Consider the following 21,170-nt stretch of genomic DNA (forward strand, 5'->3'; position numbering starts at 1 on the left):
CCCCGTCTTTGGGTTTTCATGGCTATAGCAACTGAGCCTATCATGAAGAGCGGTCAGTTATACTGTGGGGCAATTTAGTTAATAGGGAGAATTTATCATAAGAGACATCTAATAAGAATGGGGCTTCCCACTACAGTGAGATAACAGACAGCTAACCACAGCTTCTGACCCAAATCCCAGTCCCAGTGTGTGACTGAAGCTAGTCTTGTAGCAAAGAGCACAGCAATAATAGCAATCAGGAGGAGAGTCCAGGGTTGACAATGAAAATCCATTGATATTTTGATAGCCAGACTCTCAAGCTTCCACTGTGCATTGATCAGTCAGCTGCTGGAGTGTGGCTGGAGCAAGGCTGTAGAATCCTCAAGCTTCTGCCGTGCATTGTCTAGTCAGCTCCCAGAACGACTAGAGCAGGGCTCAGCATCCTTCGTGGGTGAGGGTCGTTGTTTTTGGAACCAGACCTTGAGGAGGTTTTTGGGGTCCCTAACTGCTTTTCATGTGTCCTCATCACAGGAAGCTGTTGCCTCCTTAACTCTGGTGTGGTGGATCCAAGGGATGACGCCTGTAACTTTATCAGCAGTAGGGGTTGCCAGGACGACCGTGTGAGGGCCTGTCCAAACTGGCTGAAGTCGTTCCTTTTTCTAATCTTTAACCCATACCTCATCTCCTGGCTGATAGGGATGAACCCAATTACCCAGTGGAATGGGTGTCCTTTCTCAGGTTTCTCAGGTGATATGGCAGAAGACTGTTCCCAGGGCCTGGAGGTTGGGACATCTCCAGATCAGCTAGTTGTTGGTGGTCTCCCTTGAGCTTTTTTATCACTGGGGGTGGTGTGCCATATAAGATCTCAAAGGGAGAATAGTCTAAGGACCTCTGGGTTGATTTACAGAGGGCGATGAGAATAAGGCAGCTTGTTCTGGCAGCACCGTCTGGGTGTTGTCCGGGGGATATTCTTGTCGTACTACTACTTGGAGAAACAAACTTAACAAGAAAGTTAAAAATATATGGCCCAAAGATTAATAGAAGTAGGAAAGCTGCCAAGGCACTAGCTAAGAGAACCAGGTCCAGACACTGGTTCATGACATTAGTGCTTCTCTAGGCATGAGAAGATGTAAGATGAAATCCTTACCTGAAAACATCTGACTATCCAAAGGCCTGTTTTTCTGGGTTTTCCCAGAGCATAGAATGCCTTATTTTTTGAACTCCTGAACTCCTTTCAAGGCAGCTTTGAAGGTTGGCATCTTGTAGTGGTCATGATTTAATCTTTGTAGAGGCAGCTGGCAAGGGCCAACTTCCAGTCAGCAGGGCCCCTTCATAGTCATATTTGACCATGTTTTGGGGGCATTTCATGGTCATTGTGTCCTGCAGTGATGGGAAGGCTCATTCCAGAACTAACAAAGATTCCATTGACAGGTCACTCAATGTGCTGTCACTAGACCAGGCCTTGTAAGTAGCAAGTCTCTGGACCATACCTGTCTTACTAGCCTCTTGGTCCAGGAAAATATTTCCTCTTGTTGCTTCTTCCCATATCTAGAGTTACATTATTATAATTATTGATCTCATATGGAACCGCATATCAGCATTTTATCATAGGCTCAGTCACACGTTTGGTAACATAAGAAATAATCTTCTGAAACAAGCTACATAGAAAATAATATAACTAGCAGTTATTAGTAAGGTCACAAGCAAGAATTTATGTCAAGAATTTTCATTGGGTATAGCCCAATATACCCCAGGTCATCTGTCTCAGTTAAATGATTATAGCCAAGTGTTAATCTCCTGGTTGTACATCATGGAGCATCTGACCTTTATCCAAAGACTGGTTACTGAGATAAGCTTTGGAAACAATCCTAGGGTGTCCTTTTTAATAACTTAATTAAAACTTTTAGCAAAATAACATAACAAGGAACTATCTCAGAGGTGAGTCTTAGAAAGCACAGACCTTAATTAACAAAACTAGAACTTAATATTTAGTGACACATAATTTTTTCTTTTTTCTTTCTTTCTTTTTTTTTTTTTTTTTTTTTTTTTTTGGAGAACTCATTGTGAGGGCATTAACAGTGTAGCCAGGTAAGGCTTTAACCCATCAAAGAAAAATAAGGTCTGTCAGGGAACTGGGAAAAGCCAAGCAGCCATCTTGGATTTCCCATAGCCCTGGATCTTTGATTTTCAGTTGTTGTTTATTCATTTTTAATTTCCTGATTTAAGAGCAGACTATCACCATGTTTTAAGGACATCAAGATAGCAAAAGTCTAACCATTTTGCAGAAGCAGAATGAGCTTTGTCCACATATACCATAATCTTAAATAATGTTTATTTACTTTACCAAAGTAACAAAAAGATTTTTAAAACAAATATAAATCACTTAAAGGCAAAGAAATTCATAATCTGTTATTGAAAACTGCACTTTAAGAAAACTTTGTTCTCTAAACAGAGAGAAGACAAAATTCCAGTCTGGTACCAGTTTACTGTTAATAACAAAATTTGTTTATCTGTTTAATCTTAGAAAGTCTTTTCACCGAGGAAACCAGATCTGAAAGAGACACGTGCAACCCAATGTTCATCGCAGCACTGTTTATAATAGCCAGAACACGGAAGCAACCTAGATGCCCATCAGCAGACGAATGGTTAAGGAAGCTGTGGTACATATACACCATGGAATATTACTCAGCCATTGAAAAGAATTCATTTGAATCAGTTTTAATGAGATGGATGAAATTGGAGCCCATTATACAGAGTGAAGTAAGCCAGAAAGATAAAGACCAATACAGTATACTAACACATATATATGGAATTTAGAAAGATGGCAACAATAACCCTATATGCAAAACAGAAAAAGAGACACAGATGTACAGAACAGACTTTTGGACTCTGTGGGAGAAGGCGAGGGTGGGATGTTTTGAGAGAACAGCATCAAAACATGTATATTATCTAGGGTGAAACAGATCACCAGCCCAGGTTGGATGCATGAGACAAGTGCTTGGGCCTGGTGCACTGGGAAGACCCAGAAGGATCGGGTAGAGAGGAAGGTGGGAGGGGGGATCAGGATGGGGAATACATGTAAATCCATGGCTGATTCACGTCAATGTATGACAAAAACCACTACAATATTGTAAAGTAATTAGCCTCCAACTAATAAAAAATAAATGGGAAAGTCTTTTCCATAAATCTTGAAGAACTAGCAATATTCTTCTTTTTTTTTTTATTTTTTTTTTTGGGGGGGGGGTTGTCATACATTGATATGAATCAGCCATAGATTTACACGTATTCCCCATCCCGATCCCCCCTCCCACCTCCCTCTCCACCCGATTCCTCTGGGTCTTCCCAGTGCACCAGGCCCGAGCACTTGTCACATGCATCCCACCTGGGCTGGTGATCTGTTTCACCATAGATAGTATACAAGAAACTAGCAATATTCTTCTAAAAGCATGAGAGTAAAACCATAGAAGACATGTTTAAAATCTGATTCTATTGCAATTGACAAAGAAACCTGGTCATAACACTTTAAAATGATAACTAGAATTATAATTGACCATATTTTATCAGGGCATATCAGATCTATATGAATTTCACATAATTTTAGAATATTTGTGTTAGTAACATCAACCATACAGTATAACCTGAAAAGATTTTTCATCCCTTTAACAGTACTTCCCGTGTAATTTAACATGTCCAATGAACCCAGGTAGCTTAATAGCTGTTTGGGATGTCTCAGGGGCCCTCTGAAGCATCCCAAAGTTAGCTAGAAGTCAAGTTATTTAGGAAGTTTTGTCAATAAATATCAAAAGGGTTTATAATACTCAGTCAGGTAGGATCATATAAGTGAAAGTGAAAGAAAGTGAAAGTGAAGTCATGTCTGACTCTTTGTGACCCCATGGACTGTAGCCTACCAGGCTCCTCTCGCCATGGGATTCTCCAGGCAAGAATACTGGAGTGGGTTGCCATTTCCTTCTCCAGGGGATCTTCCCAACCGAGGGATAGAACCTGGGTCTCCCACATTTCATATAAGTTACCATGAAATAATAGTTATTTACTTAGCCAACGTTAACAAAAGATTTCAAAGACAAATATAGAACAGGTCAATTAAGAGGTTAAAAAAAAACTTAAATCTATTATTAAAAGCAGTTCAACATCTGAAGAAAGTATGTCCTCTTAACAGAGAGAAAGGCCAAATTAAAGTTTTTCCACCAGCTTACTTTAAGCTCACTTAAGTAAACTTAATTAAATTTATTTTAAACTTAGTCAGTCCTAACCATGCACAAAACTTTTTCAGGGTCCACCTTCCACAAACCTTTTAATCACTTTCTGTAACAGCCACCTGTAAATCAGACCTACTTTCTTTTCCTTTATAAAATGTAATTTTATTTTTTATATTTTCTTTATTAAAAACATACATCCTACTTTCTTATTAGATTACCAAACATTAATACTAGATATTTAACATTGAATATTTCCCAGTTCACTTGAATCTGAAATTTATTTAGGTTAATTTTTCTTGTATTTAGAGTTGTTTGATTTGTAAGGGCTTACTCTTCTTTAGGCCAATTAAATTAGAACTCATTTAGAACTTCAACAATATTATCAGAAAAAAAACATATAGTGAGACGTACATAAATCCAGACAGACTGACTGACAGAGATCTTATAGTTTTCTGTTTGAGATTTAAAATATATCTTTGACCCTTTTTTTCCCTTTGGTTGAAGTTCTAATTTGCCCAAGGTTGAGGTCTCAGGCAAAGCTGGCTGTGTATTTCAAGGACATGGAAAGGGTTAACTTCAAGCTTTTCCCTGGGTAGGTTTTTTTACAAGCTAGTTGTTTTTAATTGCATATGCAAAAAGAATTGGTTTTGCAGTTTCCAAAAAGAGAAATTTCTCTCACTCTGTTCAATCAGCAATCACGCATTCACAATCATTCAGAGGCTATCACAATGCTTCCCTTACCCTGACTCCCCAGGTCTCCCTATCTGATGCTCCCTTCCTGGGAGCCCAACGAGGTGATCAGTCTCCTCTTCTGCCACTGGGGTAGGTTCCTGCCTGGGGATTGGCCCTGGCGCCCTACCTTATCCTGTGGCCATCCCCGGTGAGTTGGTCCATCCCTCCAATGAGTACAGTTGGGGCTCAGCCATCTGGAGAGTCGGATCACCAGTCCAAAAGAGAACCCAGAATACCATCAGGTGGCACGCCTCCTCAATCTCCTCAGGGTCCCTTCACTCCGGCCTGACCGAGCCACCAGTCTGGCACCTCAAGGGGCTGGCGTGGTTGGAATCTTGCTGGGGCCTTCAGAAATGTTGCAGAAACGAGTACTCAAGAAACCAAGCACCACACTTGGAGAGCTGGAGACCTCAGGTTTATTACACCAGCGGGCCCAGAGGAGTTAACACTCCAAGCTCTGAGTCTGGAACAAAAGGATTACAGAGTTTTAATAGACAGACTGTAGTGGGCAACACTAGCTGTTAATAGGCTGGTTTAAACTAAGGGGTTTCGCACACATGGGAACAGTGGTCAAGATGGGGAGGGGGATGCCTGACCTGAACAGCCAGGATTAAGCAGGTTTGCAGGGGCTGGGTGATTGCAAAGAGCAAGACAAGAGTGTGTGAGATAAACTCCAGTTCCTAGTATTGCAAGTCCCCACTTTCTGAGACTACATGATCCAGACTTTGCAAGGGGCAAGGTGAGTTACAGAGGCAGAAGGAGGTAAAATTTTAACTTTTCCTCCTCAGGAGGAGAAGGGGATAACAGAGGATAAGATGGTTGGATGGCATTACAAACTCGATGGACATGCATTTGAGCAAGCTCCGGAAGTTGGTGATGGACAGAAAAACCTAGCATGCTGCAGTCCACAGTGTTGCAAAGAATCAGACACATCTGAGTGACTGAACTGAGCTGAACTGGACAGCAAAGAGATCAAACCAGTCAATCCTAAAGGAAATCAACCCTGAATATTCATTGGAAGGACAGATGAGGAAGCTGAAGCTCCAATATATTGGAACCAGATTTGAAGAGCTGACTCATTGAAAAAGACCCTGACGCTGGGGAAGACTGAGGTAGAAAGAGAAGGGGGCAAGATGGTTGGATGACATCACCAACTCAATGGACATGAGTTTGTGCAAACTCTTGGGTTTAGTGAAGGACAGGGAAGCCTGGTGTGCTGCAGTCCATGGGGTTGCAAAGAATAGACACAACTTAGCAACTGAACAGCAATAAAAATGAAATTACCAAAGAAAAAAAATTGGCGCATGAAGAAATGCTGCCACCTTGTAGCCATTTACTGTAACAGCAACTTTTAAGGTGTGTTTGTGGCTCAGTAGTGTCTGATTCTTTGCGACCCCATTGATTGCAGACTACCAGGCTCCTGTGTCCATGGAATTTCTCAGGCAAGAATACTGGAGTGGGTATACATTCCCTTCTCCAGGGGATCTTCCCGACCTGGGGATCGAACCCAGGTCTTCTGCATTGCAGGCAGATTCTTTGCCATCTGAACCACCAGGGAAGCATTTAAAAGGTGTGCTGATGGGCATTTAATGTTCACAAGGCCTGTGGGGCTGTAAGTAAAACTCACCTGCCCTCAAGAAATGTCCTAGGCATGGTCATCAATTTTAAAAAATCCAGAAGTTCAAGAAGCCAACTTCAAAAGACATGTTTCACTCACACCCTTTTAAAAAATCACATGAAAAGAAAGATGTCAGCATTGCTAAATATTAGAGAAATGCAAACCAAACTACACCAAGGTATCACCATAGAGTGGTCAGAATGGCCATTGGCAGAAACCCTACAAAGGATAAATACTGGAGACAATATGGAGAAAAAGGAACCCTCCCACACTGATGCCGGCAATGCAAATTGTGAATAGCCACTCTGGAGGACAGAGTGAAGCTTTCTTAAACAATGAAAAGGCCAGTGAAATTAGAATGCTCCCTAACACCACACACAAAATTAAACTCCCAACAGTTTAAAGATCGAAACCTAAGGATGGGTACTATAAAACTCCTGAGAAAATATAGGGAGAACACCCTTTGATGTAAATCACAGCAAGTTCTTTTGGGATCTACTTCTTACAATAATCAAAAACAAAGCAAGAATAAACAAATTGTACCTAATTAATCTTAACAGCATTTGCACAGCAAAGGAAATCCTAAAATAAATTCATTTCTTCTTCTCCAAAAGATAATTTAGGATGCACTGTAAATGTAACCACAAACTGAGTCAAATATTACAGTAATGCTTTCCTATTATCCAGACAAAACATATCTTAGAGATATTTTCTTAGGAAACATATATATATGTCTGATATATATACAGATCTGTGTGTATATATATATATATATATATATATGTCTGATATATAGATAGATAGATTACAGATATATATATACATATATATCTGTAACAGATATTCAATCATAGAAGAGTCACCCACTTGATTTTTTCCTAACCCCTACCTTTACAGATTAAAGCCTTGGTGACCAGTGACTATTTAATAAATACATTTAAGAAACTGTTGGCAGAGATGGCTCTTTTAAACAATAACTTAAACAAAATCCCTTGCATTCCTATATGCTAACAATGAAAAAACAGAAAGAGAAATTAAGGAAACAATACCATTCACCATTGCAACAAAAAGAATAAAATACTTAGGAGTATATCTACCTAAAGAAACAAAAGACCTATACATAGAAAACTATAAAACACTGATGAAAGAAATCAAAGAGGACACAAACAGATGGAGAAACATACCGTGTTCATGGATTGGAAGAATCAATATTGTCAAAATGGCTATTCTACCCAAAGCAATCTATAGATTCAATGCAATCCCTATCAAGCTACCAACGGTATTTTTCACAGAACTAGACCAAAGAATTTCACAATTTGTATGGAAATACAAAAAACCTCGAATAGCCAAAGTAATCTTGAGAAAGAAGAATGGAACTGGAGGAATCAACCTGCCTGACTTCAGACTCTACTACAAAGCCACAGTCATCAAGACAGTATGGTACTGGCACAAAGACAGAAATATAGATCAATGGAACAGAATAGAAAGCCCAGAGATAAATCCACGAACCTATGGACACCTTATCTTTGACAAAGGAGGCAAGGATATACAATGGAAAAAAGACAACCTCTTTAACAAGTGGTGCTGGGAAAACTGGTCAACCACTTGTAAAAGAATGAAACTAGAACACTTTCTAACACCATACACAAAAATAAACTCAAAATGGATTAAAGATCTAAATGTAAGACCAGAAACTATAAAACTCCTAGAGGAGAACATAGGCAAAACACTCTCCGACATAAATCACAGCAAGATCCCCTATGACCCACCTCCCAGAATATTGGAAATAAAAGCAAAACTAAACAAATGGGACCTAATGAAACTTAAAAGCTTTTGCACTACAAAGGAAACTATAAGTAAGGTGAAAAGACAGCCCTCAGATTGGGAGAAAATAATAGCAAATGAAGAAACAGACAAAGGATTAATCTCAAAAATATACAAGCAACTCCTGAAGCTCAATTCCAGAAAAATAAATGACCCAATCAAAAAATGGGCCAAAGAACTAAACAGACATTTCTCCAAAGAAGACATACAGATGGCTAACAAACACATGAAAAGATGCTCCACATCACTCATTATTAGAGAAATGCAAATCAAAACCACAATGAGGTACCATTACACGCCAGTCAGGATGGCTGCTATCCAAAAGTCTACAAGCAATAAATGCTGGAGAGGGTGTGGAGAAAAGGGAACCCTCTTACACTGTTGGTGGGAATGCAAACTAGTACAGCCGCTATGGAAAACAGTGTGGAGATTTCTTAAAAAACTGGAAATAGAACTGCCATATGACCCAGCAATCCCACTTCTGGGCATACACACTGAGGAAACCAGATCTGAAAGAGACACGTGTACCCCAATGTTCATCGCAGCACTGTTTATAATAGCCAGGACATGGAAGCAACCTAGATGCCCATCAGCAGATGAATGGATAAGGAAGCTGTGGTACATATACACCATGGAATATTACTCAGCCATGAAAAAGAATTCATTTGAACCAGTCCTAATGAGATGGATGAAGCTGGAGCCCATTATACAGAGTGAAGTAAGCCAGAAAGATAAAGAACATTACAGCATACTGACACATGTATATGGAATTTAGAAAGGTGATAACGATAACCCTATATGCAGAACAGAAAAAGAGACACAGAAATACAGAACAGACTTTTGAACTTTGTGGGAGAATGTGAGGGTGGGATATTTCAAAAGAACAGCATGTATACTATCTATGGTGAAACAGATCACCAGCCCAGGTGGGATGCACGAGACAAGTGCTCCGGCTTGGTGCACTGGGAAGACCCAGAGGAATTGGGTGGAGAGGGAGGTGGGAGGGGGGATCGGGATTGGGAATACATGTAAATCCATGGCTGATTCATATCAATGTATGACAAAACCCACTGGAAAAAATAATAATAATAATAAAAATTAAAAAAAAAATAAATAAACAATAACTTGTAGTTATATCTCAGAAAATAATTTGCCTACAAAAAACACTTTAAGTATCGGGAAAGATTGCTTCTGTTTCCCTCGGCTGCAGGGATGGCTACAGTGGGGTGCAGTCTCCCCTCACGCATCACCCTGGGCAGGCCTAACCTTTGGTCACCCGCTGGAGCTCAGCTACAGGGCTGGCCCAAGGCGTCTTGAGCCTCTTCTGTCGAGGGGGATTCAGACTCATGCTCCCCTAAGAGTCCACAAAAGGTGGAGCTAAGAGATCTCACTGCAGCCCCCAGGCACCACATGGTCTCATGAGGAGCTACTGTGGGAACAGAGGCGGTTCAGGCCTACACTCCAATTTACCAACTCTGATTTGTGTCCTGAACTGCTTTTCTTTTCTTCTTCTTCTTTTAGAAAGCTATTTTTCTGGTTTTATTTATATTTGTTTATTTATTGGTGTCACCATATGGTTTTTGGGATCTTAGTTCCCTGACCACACTGGTGCCCCCTGCAGGGGAAGCAGGGGAAAAAACCACAAGGGAACTCCCGGGAACTGCTGTTCTTGGGGTGGTACTGCTGTGTCTTTCACCGTTTAATTTTACATAATAACCATTAGAACAAGTTTGTAGTTGAAGACAAAAGGATGATTTTTCACTGGGAATTAGCCAGTTATTTTGCAAATCCCTTGGGAATTTAAACAGTGGTGGGTATTCCTATTTGCAAACAGTTATTTATGCAAGACTAAATGCCATGTTACGTGGTTAGACGATGTTGTCAGGCAGAATCCACTTGCATACAACAACTTGCACCTGGAAGGACCCAGAAATCCCAGGCCTCACCTTGTCCCAGGCCCTGCACCCACCGAGGCTGGGGACATGTGGAGAGAAAGGTTTGCCCTGCATATCCTGTTCTAGGACCGCCAGCCCAGGATCCAGGCAGCTGCCCATCAGTCAGCCAGCACACCCAAGGGAAATTTACATCCAGTGGAAAGGATGGACAGAGAAACAGAAAATGACACTGTGGTGTGGCACGTGCTATGAGAAGAGACATTCAGGGGAACAACTCAGACAACAGGAGGGCCAACGGGGTGTGCAGAGCCGGCCAGACCTGGGTGGAGCTGTAGAGGCTCGAGGAGGTAGACACAAAGGTTTCCTTGAACAGCTACAGGGGTCGGTGTGACCAAGAAACGACCAGCAGGGGGGACGCTGAGGGGCTGACCAGGCACCAGGAGGAGACGACAGCTGACCCAGCTCAAGACAATCAGCCAGCACCTTGGGTCACCCAGGCCTGCTCTGGCCTTCTGTTTCCCCGGACATAGGCCACCGAGACAGCTCTGAGGAAAACTGTGTCCTCACCCACCTCCACCCAACTCCCTCCTCACCCACCTCAGGTCTTACTGAGCCCAGAGCACCAGGGATGCCCACCATCCTCCCAGTTGAAGCCCACTAGCCAGCCCTCCGGGGTTCTGCCAACACACTCATATGGGTGGTCACAAGATGCAGCTGGAGTCCAAATCTCACAGTCCACTCATTTCACCTTGAGTTAGTAGGAAACAGCTCTTTACCCATGAATCATGCTTTGCATTTGTACTTTCATGCATCTCTGGTCCTTTACAAAACACATTTTCTTAGGGACTTTTACACCAAAGTGTCTTTTGCAAAGCAAATGTTCAGCTATAACATTTATTTCAATATAGTTTCATTTTATGTGCATAGATATGTAGTTAAAGAGGGCCATGTTTAAAACGAGCTGCTTAGTTTACCATTTCTTTGAAGTCTGAGGCACCTGAGGGTGAGCTTGCCTGGTGTTTAGGATTGTTTTCTTAGAGTACTGTCTTCCCACCTTCATCTCCAGACACAACGGAGATGACAAAACAGGTCTGCATGCTGCAAAATGCCTTCAGGAATCTTCAAACCCAGCTTCTTCCAGGAGTTCAAGGTTAGGAACCAGGACAGCAAAAGGGTGTGTGTGGGAGGGAACAGCAAGTCACCGAAACCAGGTGTCTGTGACCAGCCCACCTTCTGTCAGGAGAACCACCTGGAGCTGGTCTCTGCAGGGTCTAGCCCTTGTGCTGAGATGGGGGGAGCAGCTGACCCCAGAAACCACCAGCTAAGTGCCTGTGAGACCAACTGTCAGCTCCGAGCTAAGGTTAGACCATAACTATATTTACTTGTATATTTACTGTGACCGGCAATGTGCTCAGTACTCTGGGTGACTGTATTCTCCCCTATTCTATCTATTTTCTATAAACCCATTTTAAGAAGGTATGACTGACATACAGAAAGCTGAGTTTGGAGATAGGTTACATCCATGAAGCCATGATCACAGTCTACACCATAAAAATTTATTGATAATTACCAGTATCATCATCATTTATGTGTACGGTAAGAATACTTAAGATAGGATCCATCCTATCTGTAAATTTTAAGTACACAGTACAGTATTGTGAAGGACAAGACCCATATTTAACAGCCAATCTCCAGAACTTATTCATCTGGCATCACTGAAATTTGTGCCCTTGCACCAGCACCTCCCAACTTCTCAGGGACTCAGGAAGGGTAAGTATTGCCTTGGGCATTTATAGCTGGGATTGTAGCAGCAGAGACTTGGTGTCTTCTTGCTCTGTCCAGACCTACTTGAGGTTGGTAAATGCCCTGCTCCCAGCCCCAGCCCCTTGCTCACACACTGTGGTATAGAGCCCCAAGTTTGGACCCCACGCCCACCCATGCACAAGCAACAGAAGCCCTTGCTCCCTGGACCTCTCTGCTCCTGTTTCCTGGTCTTCTCTCCCCCTAACATGCCCCTCCTTGCTCCCCACCGGAGAAGGAGCAGGTGGAGAAAAGTGAAGCCAGCAGGCCACAACAACAGCTCACACGTGGGTGTTTCCCAGCGTGAGCGGATGCTCTGTGTGCCCTGTGGGGTCACACATTTATCTTCATGACAACCTCGTGAGGGGAGATCTCATCATTACGTCCACTTCACAGATGAGGGCCTGAGGCAGGGCAGTGCAGGAACGTAGCCAACCTCGCACACAATGAGACCCAGACATCCTTCACCTGTGGCTCACCTGGCCTCAGCCACTGCCTCCTCGGGTTCTTGGAGACTCTGCTGGGTCCTTTCCACAAATCCCCTCAAGACTTACAGGCTCTTAACTAAACTATGCGGGCAAGTTACTTCAAGTTTGCCTGAAAAACAACCCCAGGCAGGTTTCTACCCAGCTATGAGCACACAGAAAACTGAAGACAGATGGGAGAGCCCAGCTTCCAGCAGACAGGAAGCAGCTGCTTTCGCTGGAAAAGCAGAGGCAGGCCTTGGGACTGGACAAGAGGAAGTGGGCCTGGGGAGGAGGGGCAGCGATACCCCCTCACAGCCCCGTTCTCCACTCGAGCACAAGTCCACAGCAGTGTGCTGGCTCCACAGTCAACACGCTGAAGACGACACGCCCTGTGGGCCAAGGCCAAGTGCAAGCCAACGTCCACAGAAGCGAAGAAAAATATAAAACAAAGAGCTGTGCTCTGAGTTTTTGAGACTGAACTGTGATGGGCAACACCAGCATCACCACTCTCTAGCACATGTCTGTGCCCAGAGCAGCATTCTCCAAGGGCAATTGTGGACATCTGTGGAACATTGTTGCTGCTGTTGTTCAGCTGCTCAGTCGTGTCCGACTCTTTGTGACCCCACAGACTGCAGCACCCCAGGCCTCCCTGTCCCTCACCACCTCCCGGAGTTTGTCCAAGTTCATGCTCATTGCATCCGCGATGCTGTCCAGCCATCTCATCCTCTGCTGTCCTCTTCTCCTGCCCTCAATCTTTCCCAGCATCAGCAGCTTCTCTAGTGAGTCGTCTGTTCCCATCAGAGGTTCAAAATCCTAGAGCTTCACCTTCATCATCAGTCCTTCCAGTGACTATTCAGTGCTGATCTCCCTTAAGATTGACTTGTTTGGCCTTCCTGCTATCCAGGGGACTGTCAGGAATCTTCTCTAGCCTTCTTTGAACCATGGTTCAAAGGCATCAATTCTTTGATGTTCTGCCTTCTTTATGGTCCAGCTCTCACACCCGTACATCACCACTGGGAAGACCATAGCCTTGACTATATGAACCTTTGGCAGCAGAGTAATGTCTCTGCTTTTCAACACTGTCTAGGTTTGTCATCGCTTTCCTGCCAAGAAGCAATCATCTGATTTCATGGCTGCAGTCACTGTCCGCAGTGATTTGAAGAAGCTGAGAACCACAGAACTCAAGTCTCCCAGAAAGGAGCGTGCCCTGTCTACAGGTTGTAAGTTGTTTCAGAAGGTCAGCACTGCAGGCTAGGCCCCAACTTCACACAGGGGATCATGTCGGGCAGGATCCCTTTGCAAAGCTGCCCCACTAAGCTTCCACTCTAACATGGTCTTGATTACAGAAATGTATACTCATGCAGATGTTTTTACAATGCAGAAAATAATGGAGAGGAAGTCAAAACTCCCTATGACTCCATCCCGAGAGATACTCGACATCAACCTCGGGATCCATGTCCTCTCCGCCTCAGGCTGACTGACCCCTCTGACCTGGACTTTAGTCTGGGATGGACATCACATCCCTCACTACCCATAGATGTCCAGGGCAGAGCTGGCAACACATTGAGGGTCGGGGTAGGGGTGTCTAGCTGGGAGAGCCGTCTGAAGGGGCATACTCTGAAGGACCTGGGCTGCAGAGTGTGAGTCTGTGTCCTCATCAGACCTCTGTTTATCAGCTGACCCCAAAGCCAAGTGACTGAAGGGTGCTCCACAGAGCAGCCACGACCTCACTACTAACTGGCCCAGTCTGTCTCTTTCTACCCCAAATTCTACACTGTGTACTACCAGTGAGACCAAGACCAAGCCTGCTAGCACCAAGCCCAGCAGCACCCCCTGACTTTTCAGACCCTGCTCCACAGCAGAGGGGAGGGCAAGGAATCGGGGGGCTAACCAGGACCCCGATTTCCAACTCCTGAGGCCGGGCCACCAGGTCACTCACAAACACTGGACAACAAAAGGTCCTTAAGTCTCACCAAGCTACAGGAGAGGCTTGTCCCTGACTCGTGGGCAGGGAGAGGAATGGGCTGTCCTCCTTCTCTGCAGGCCGGCACTAGCGCATGCCTAGGTGTCTCCCCCTCGGAGTTGCTGACATTCTGGACTGAACTGCTCTGTGTAGGGCTGTCCTGGGAGCAGCGAGGGCCACATGGTTCTGCTCTGGAGCCCCACACTTGCGCCCCTGCTCTGGTCAGCCCAGGGCGCCCTCAGGCAGGACTCACCAGGCACTCTGGAGTTGGGGGTGGGACTGGAGTCTCTTCTCCACTGCAGTTGGCATCCAAAAATCCTAACCTCTGATTCATGTGAGGTTGACATTTCTCCTCTCTGTTATCAGGGTCTTAAAAACAATTTATCTCTGTGTTTTCATTATTAAATCCCTTTTCATTCTGATGAAACACCTTTGGTCTTCAAATACATAGAAGTTTTTTTTTAAGATATCCTTTTTTTTCATTTATTTATTTGGCTGCACCGGTTCTTAGATGCAACATGCAGGACCTTTAGTTGCAGGATATGCTCTCTGGGTTGCAGCCTGTGGGATCTAGTTCCCTGACTAGGGATCGAACCTGGGCCCCCTGCATTGGGAGTGTGGAGTCTTAGCCATAGGACCACCAGAGCAGTCCCTAGAGGTTAAGATTTTAAGTCTATTGCTACTTCCATTTTGGATACTGACAACTGTGAGGGCATACCCAGGACTTTGGGGAAACATATTTCCCTGGGTCTGTAGCATGTTTCCTTTGATACTGAGGGGATGGGGTACCAGTTTCGGATGGGTTATTTGAAGCCATAGACACGAGGAGGACTGCACCCCTACACCTGCCCGTTTTCCTTCTTGGTCTCTGTCTGTAACTAGTCTGTAACCATGTACACATGGGGAGTGTGCATCTCTACAGCTGGGCCTTCCGTGTAGACACACCTCTGCTGGGCCGTGCACACTCCCAAAACCCTCTCCACACGACGCAGCTGTGGCCCAGGGAAGGTGCAGCCACTCTGACTGACAGGCCTCTTTAAAGACTTCAAAGTGGGGCCACATGGTGTCCTTTTGCTGCCAGGATACGGCCATAAAGTGGGTGAGCCACTTTATGAGGGAAGAGCCACGGAGCCCACCTCACAAAAAAAGAAGGCCAAGGCTCAGCCGAGAGGACAGTCCAAGCTCACCTAGACCCAGGCCCCTCATAGTTGCCTGCAGGATGCACAACTGAAGTAAAAGGCCTCCCCACGCTCCCAGCCCTCTGCTGAGGGCCTCCTCATTTAACTGCACTCACAGCTCTGGACACCTCACTGATGCAGCCAGCTCAGTGATAACTAACAGAACTGCATCTTATGTCAGGCTTGTGGGGCAAGTGTGTACCTGCCAGCCGCAGACACCCTCCCAGTGAGGCCTCCCAAGGCTCCGTGACCCCATGGTGCCAGTCAGGTCAGGATGCACAGGGAGGTTTTCAATCAAGCTTCTGGACTTTGAAGAGATTTTCCCACTGGAAGACTCTGCTAGGCAAGTTGATTGTCTACACTGAACCCACACACAGGCTTGAAGCCCTCAATGACCTTGTTCAAGTCTCAGCTGAACGCTCAGCCTCCACGCGCAACCAGCCAGCGTTCCCAGCCTTTCCTCCTGCTGATCGCACCAACCAACGAGAGACTACAACAGAGGAGAGGAGAGATGGGTAGGAAAGGCCACAGCGGGCCTGGGGGTCACTGACAGTGCCAAGCAGACATGGCGGGGCTCTGACCACAGGCCACCAGCATGGCAGAAGTGACCGCTGCTCCACCAAGTCCTGTGGCCTCAGCCTCCTCTCTCCCCCACCGGGGGAGCTGGCATCTGCGCTCAGCCTCTTTCCCTCCTTCTTAGAATTTTTGGGCGGGAGCACCCCATGAGCACGCCCGGAGCTGCTCCTACCCCCAGAGGACGAGCGGCAGCAGCAACCTGCGACTGTCTGTGGGGCCAAAAACCTGCATTCAGCTTAGGAAATTTCCCTCTCAGAGAAAGCCATCACTTCTGTACACAGTTTGCTCTGCTACTTGCCCAATGTGTATCTTTGACATTTTTTGGTTCTACCTGGAATGTATGAGACTTCTTGTAGATGACAGGTTGATCCCAGTCCTTTCTGGCTGTCAGAACAACGCTCATGCTCAGTGTGCTGTCTGGAATAGTCTCCTCTTGACTGCGGAAATCTCTCAGCATTTCTTCTGTCTGTCTGCTTACTTCGCTTGTTCTGGAACTCAAGTTCTGGCCAGCCTGCTGTTTCTCTTAAGAGCAGGGACTGTAAATCGTTGCCTCTCTGATCAGAGTCCCTGGCATGCAACAGCATATTTATTAAAAGGAAATAAAAATTAAGTTTAAGTACTGCAATTCTGCAATCTGTATTGAAGAGGTTAGAGATATGTGTGCTTTATGGCCTAGTATTTTCATTTTTAGGAGTTGATTCTAAAGAAATCAGAAATAAGTAAATTCAAGAAACAGCATTATATAAAATCTAAACATTGGAAACATTCTAAATATCCAGTAATGGAATGATTAAAGTTATATCTATATTCAAATATTAAAAACAATATTTTCTAAGAACATTTAAAGAAAATGCTTTTTATATAACGAGGTAAAAAATAGATCAAAATTTTGTAAGATATATCAATATATATGCAGAGAAAGAAATAAAGATAAAATATACCAAAAGGTAATAGAATTAATTGCTAAGTAGTATGACTATAAGTGATTTTAATTTTTTCTATTTGGTGTTTGAATTCTCCAGATTTATTTCACAATGAATTTATGGGCTTCCCTGATGGCTCTGCAGGTAAAGAAAGAAAGTGAAGTTGCTCAGTGGTGTCCGACTCTTTGCAACCCCAAGGACTGTAGCCTACCAGGCTACTCCATCCATGGAATTTTCCAGGCAAGAGTACTGGAGTGGGTTGCCATTTCTTTCACCAGGGGATCTTCCGACCCAGGGTTCAAACCCAGTTCTCCTGCATTGCAGGCAGACAGAGGTTTACTATCTGAGCTGCCAGAGAAGCCCCAGTGGGTAAAGAATCCACCTGCAATGCAGGAGACAATGGAGACACAGTTAGATCCCTGGAGTGGGAAGATCCTCTGGAGGAGAGCATGGCAACCCACTGCAGTATTCTTGCCTGGAGAATCTCACGGACAGAGAAGCCTGGCGGGCTATAGTCCATGGGGTTGCAAAGAGTCGGACACCACTGAGCAACTTAGCACTGCACAGTGCTCTTTAACAAAGGTACAGTAGTTAGTTTCACATTCTATTTCCTGTCATTTTATTTTGTGAATGCTAATCAATGCAGTATTCACATGTATTAGATCTTCATGTTGGCATACCACCATTTTCATTATAAAGGCTCATCATGTGTGTGTGTCCCAAAAAATAGAGCCTTTCACTTAAATACCATGTAAGAGATTCCAAAGTCTGGTGAAAAGAGTTTATACCAACTGAGTAAACTTAACAGGAATAAGGAATAACATTATCATTAAAAAAAAATTTTGTCCATATAAGTTATTTTTTTTTAAATCCTCTCATCTGTGGTATCTCATTTCCATTAAATAGGGTAATGTCTTTGTCCCTAAAGCCACATAATCTTAAATTAAAAACCCCATTTTCTCTCTTTCACTGACATTTTAAATTTCATCCTTTCTATGTCACTTTCTTGTAGTTGTATCTCCTTTACCATTTTTGACTGGGTATTACTTAATGAACAAACCTGAAAGTCTTACACTAGGTGTGTTTTATCCCATCCACGTTTATAGGCATGCAGATATATATACTCTCAGTTCCTATTTATTTTACGCTGTGTTTTCTGTCTGTGGAACTGCTTTCTGGCTGCAGGGCTCTGCACTACAGTCTGCAGCTCCTCCTGCTGCACATGCACCTTTAGTTGCCCAGCAGCATGTGGGACCTCGGCTGCCTGGCCAAGGATAGAAACCCCGTCCCCTGCATTGGAAGGGAAATTCTTAACCACTGGGCCACCAGGTAAATCCCTATCTAGAGAATTTTATAAGTATTTCACAATATGTTTGCATTAGTTTCACACTTTATATATACACAGAATGTTCTGAAATTTTGGGAAGGCTATATTTTTGTTCTAATTCTGTTTTTTATTACATTTAAAACCATAAATTTAACTAATACACCCCTCTGTATGTATAATTAACACGTTTGTATTTCTTCTTCCTTTTTCTCCTATGAATGCAACTACGAAAAAGTGATATAATCTACTAAATTGGATTGTAAATTTGTGTAGCATGCTTCACAGCAGTGTTGAAGCACCTACTTGTCCTGTGTTCTTGGATTCATCAGAGATTCCTCTAGAGCGAGGATTTCGGTTTCCGCAGCCCCGCTTCCAGAGCGCTCTAGATAGGAAGCACCCATGACATTGCTCACAACTGACGACGTCTTTCTTCTAACAGTGTCTTGCTTCTACCAGCCCTGGCAGAAGTCTTCCTTCTCATCAGACAGGCCTATAGGTGCTTCTGACCCTTCCGAACCCTTTTCCTTTAGCCTGTGCTAGACTACGCCTTAGGATTTTGCCTCCTTGCAGAACCTCTGCCCAAACCATCTACCACCTGTCAGCTCTAACGGACAGGTGGACCCAAGGGGGTCAGGCCTCCATGAGTCCGGTATCACCCAAGACAACGTTAAAAATCAGCCAAAACAGACCCCTTTCCTGGACGACAGGAGGATGCTAACAAAATCTGGGCGGAAGCGAGCAACGGAGAAAAAGTGTGGGCGCCGAGGTGGGAATGGGGCGTCCCGGGTGGGTCAACCGGGCTTCTCTCCCCGGCTCTTGATTTTGCGGACGGGAGTGAGCACCCACCGGGGAGTGGCGTCCTCGGGGGCGGACCCGTGGGCGGGGCTCGGGGAGGGGACTGGCGGTGACTTCTCCGGGGGCGGGCCGACGAGCCCTGGGTGGGGCGTCTGGTGAGTCCTTGGGACGGGGGGCGGATCCTCTAGACTCGGAGGGTGGGTCCTCAGGGCGGGAGGCTGGGCCCTGAGGCTCGTGGGGCCGGTCCCCGGGATGCGAGCCGGGTTTTCTCGGCGCCGGGCCGGTCCTCGGGGAACCGGATTGGCGGCTGGTCTACGGGGCGCCGAGCGGGACGTGGGCCCTTGGGGCTCGTGGGGCGGGTCCTCCGGGCTCCGGGCGGGTCCTCGGGGGACCGGTGCTCTGGGCCCGGGGCGGGGACTGGCGGCGGGTATTCTGGGCGCTGGGCAGGGATTGGTGGTGGATCCTCCGGGCTCGGGGCGGGACGTGGGTTCTAGGGTATCGGGGGGCGGGTCCTTGGGGCGGCGCGCGCCGCCGTACCCCGCTCCTCCCGCGCGCGGCCCCTGGAGTGCCCAAGGCGCGCGGCCAGCCCTGCTCGGGCCGCTGCACTCGAGCTGCCCCGCGGCCGAGCGAGCGCGGGCCGGGGCCGGGGCCGGGGCCGGGGCCGCGGCGGCGGGTGGCGCACCCAGGGTCCTTCTGCAGTCCCCATAGCGAAGAGCGAGGGCGAAGCCGAGGCTAAGCGGGGCCGGAACCATGAACCGGAGTTTCCACAAGTCTCAGACCCTGCGCTTCTACGACTGCAGCGCGGTGGAAGTCAAGAGCAAGGTGAGACGGGGGCCGGCAGTCTGCGCACCCCCCCGCCCCACGAATGAATGGGCACCCCGAAGGGGACTGGGCGGCGCGAGAGGGGCCGGCGCCGGCCACAACTTCGGAGCGCGGCGCGCGTCCGTGAGATGCGCCGGGGTCCCGCAGTCCTTCCCGCCCCTGCGCGCGCACAAAGCCCGGCAGCCCGGTAAGGTTCGGCTCGAGCCTCGGCGCTCGGAGGGCCGCGCGGCCGCCGGACCCTTCGCGAGAGTGGCTCTTTTGTTCCACAAGCCGGCGGCGATCCGGCGCACCGCGCGGTGGAGGAGCGATGTTTCCGGGGCGACCCGGGGGGCTGAACGGATTCAGGGCCCTGGAGGGGCCTTGGGGGCCCGGGCCGGGGGAGGGCCCTGGCTGCGCCGCCTCCTACGCAGCGGAGGAGCCTCGGAACCGGCGAGGGGGAGACAGGCAGCGGGTCCTCGATCCCCGGACCGGACCCCCGGTCCCCGGCACGGCCCTGCGTACCAGCCCCTCAGCCTCCCGACGCGCCCAGGCCCAGATTCCCCGGGCGCGCCGGACCGGCGGCCCCTCCCGCTGCCCGCGCCCCGGCCCAAGCGTGCCCAAACTTGCGGGTGGCTGTGCGCGTTTGGATAATTGGCTGATAGGATCTGGCGCTTCTGCCCGTTGCGGGGGCGGCACCTTCGCGGCAGAAGCTTTTGTCTGCTAGGGTCTCAGGGGTGGACCTTGCCGCAGAGGAAGAGCAGCAGTTGTTCAGGGTCCTGGAGGAGGGGCCCTCGGGCTTACTGCTGCCTGAGATGCGGCTTTCGCCCTTTCTCTGCGCTCCCCCAGCCTGGCTTGGTCAGGCAAGGAGGAGAACCTGAGTGGTGGCAGAGGGGCCAGACCCGAGGGTGGGCTCTGACCTCCACCTCTGTGCACACTTGGTCGCCGGCGTGTGTGCTGTCTGGTTAGTCTCTGGGAAGACTAACCCGGTGGCCTCTGTCTGGGCTGCCCGTACCGGTCAAGGTGGGGTCCTTTGGCGTAGGATTTCCAGGGCTTCCTCCGAGGATGGGGGTTCTCT

General features: G+C 46.7%; 1 protein-coding gene across 1 annotated transcript in view; it reads left to right on the plus strand.

Moving 5' to 3' along the window:
* Positions 1-19,943: 19,943 nt before the first annotated feature.
* The window catches only part of PARD6G (par-6 family cell polarity regulator gamma), a 72,950-nt gene continuing 71,723 nt past the window's right edge, over positions 19,944-21,170 (plus strand). The window contains exon 1 of the mRNA XM_061131026.1: positions 19,944-20,116. Within this exon, the coding sequence (XP_060987009.1) occupies positions 20,045-20,116 (72 nt within the window). The 5' untranslated portion in view covers positions 19,944-20,044. The remainder of the gene's footprint in view (positions 20,117-21,170) is intronic.

The sequence above is a fragment of the Dama dama genome, chromosome 27, assembly GCF_033118175.1.
Source record: "Dama dama isolate Ldn47 chromosome 27, ASM3311817v1, whole genome shotgun sequence".
In the NCBI taxonomy this organism is placed as follows: Eukaryota; Metazoa; Chordata; class Mammalia; order Artiodactyla; family Cervidae; genus Dama; species Dama dama.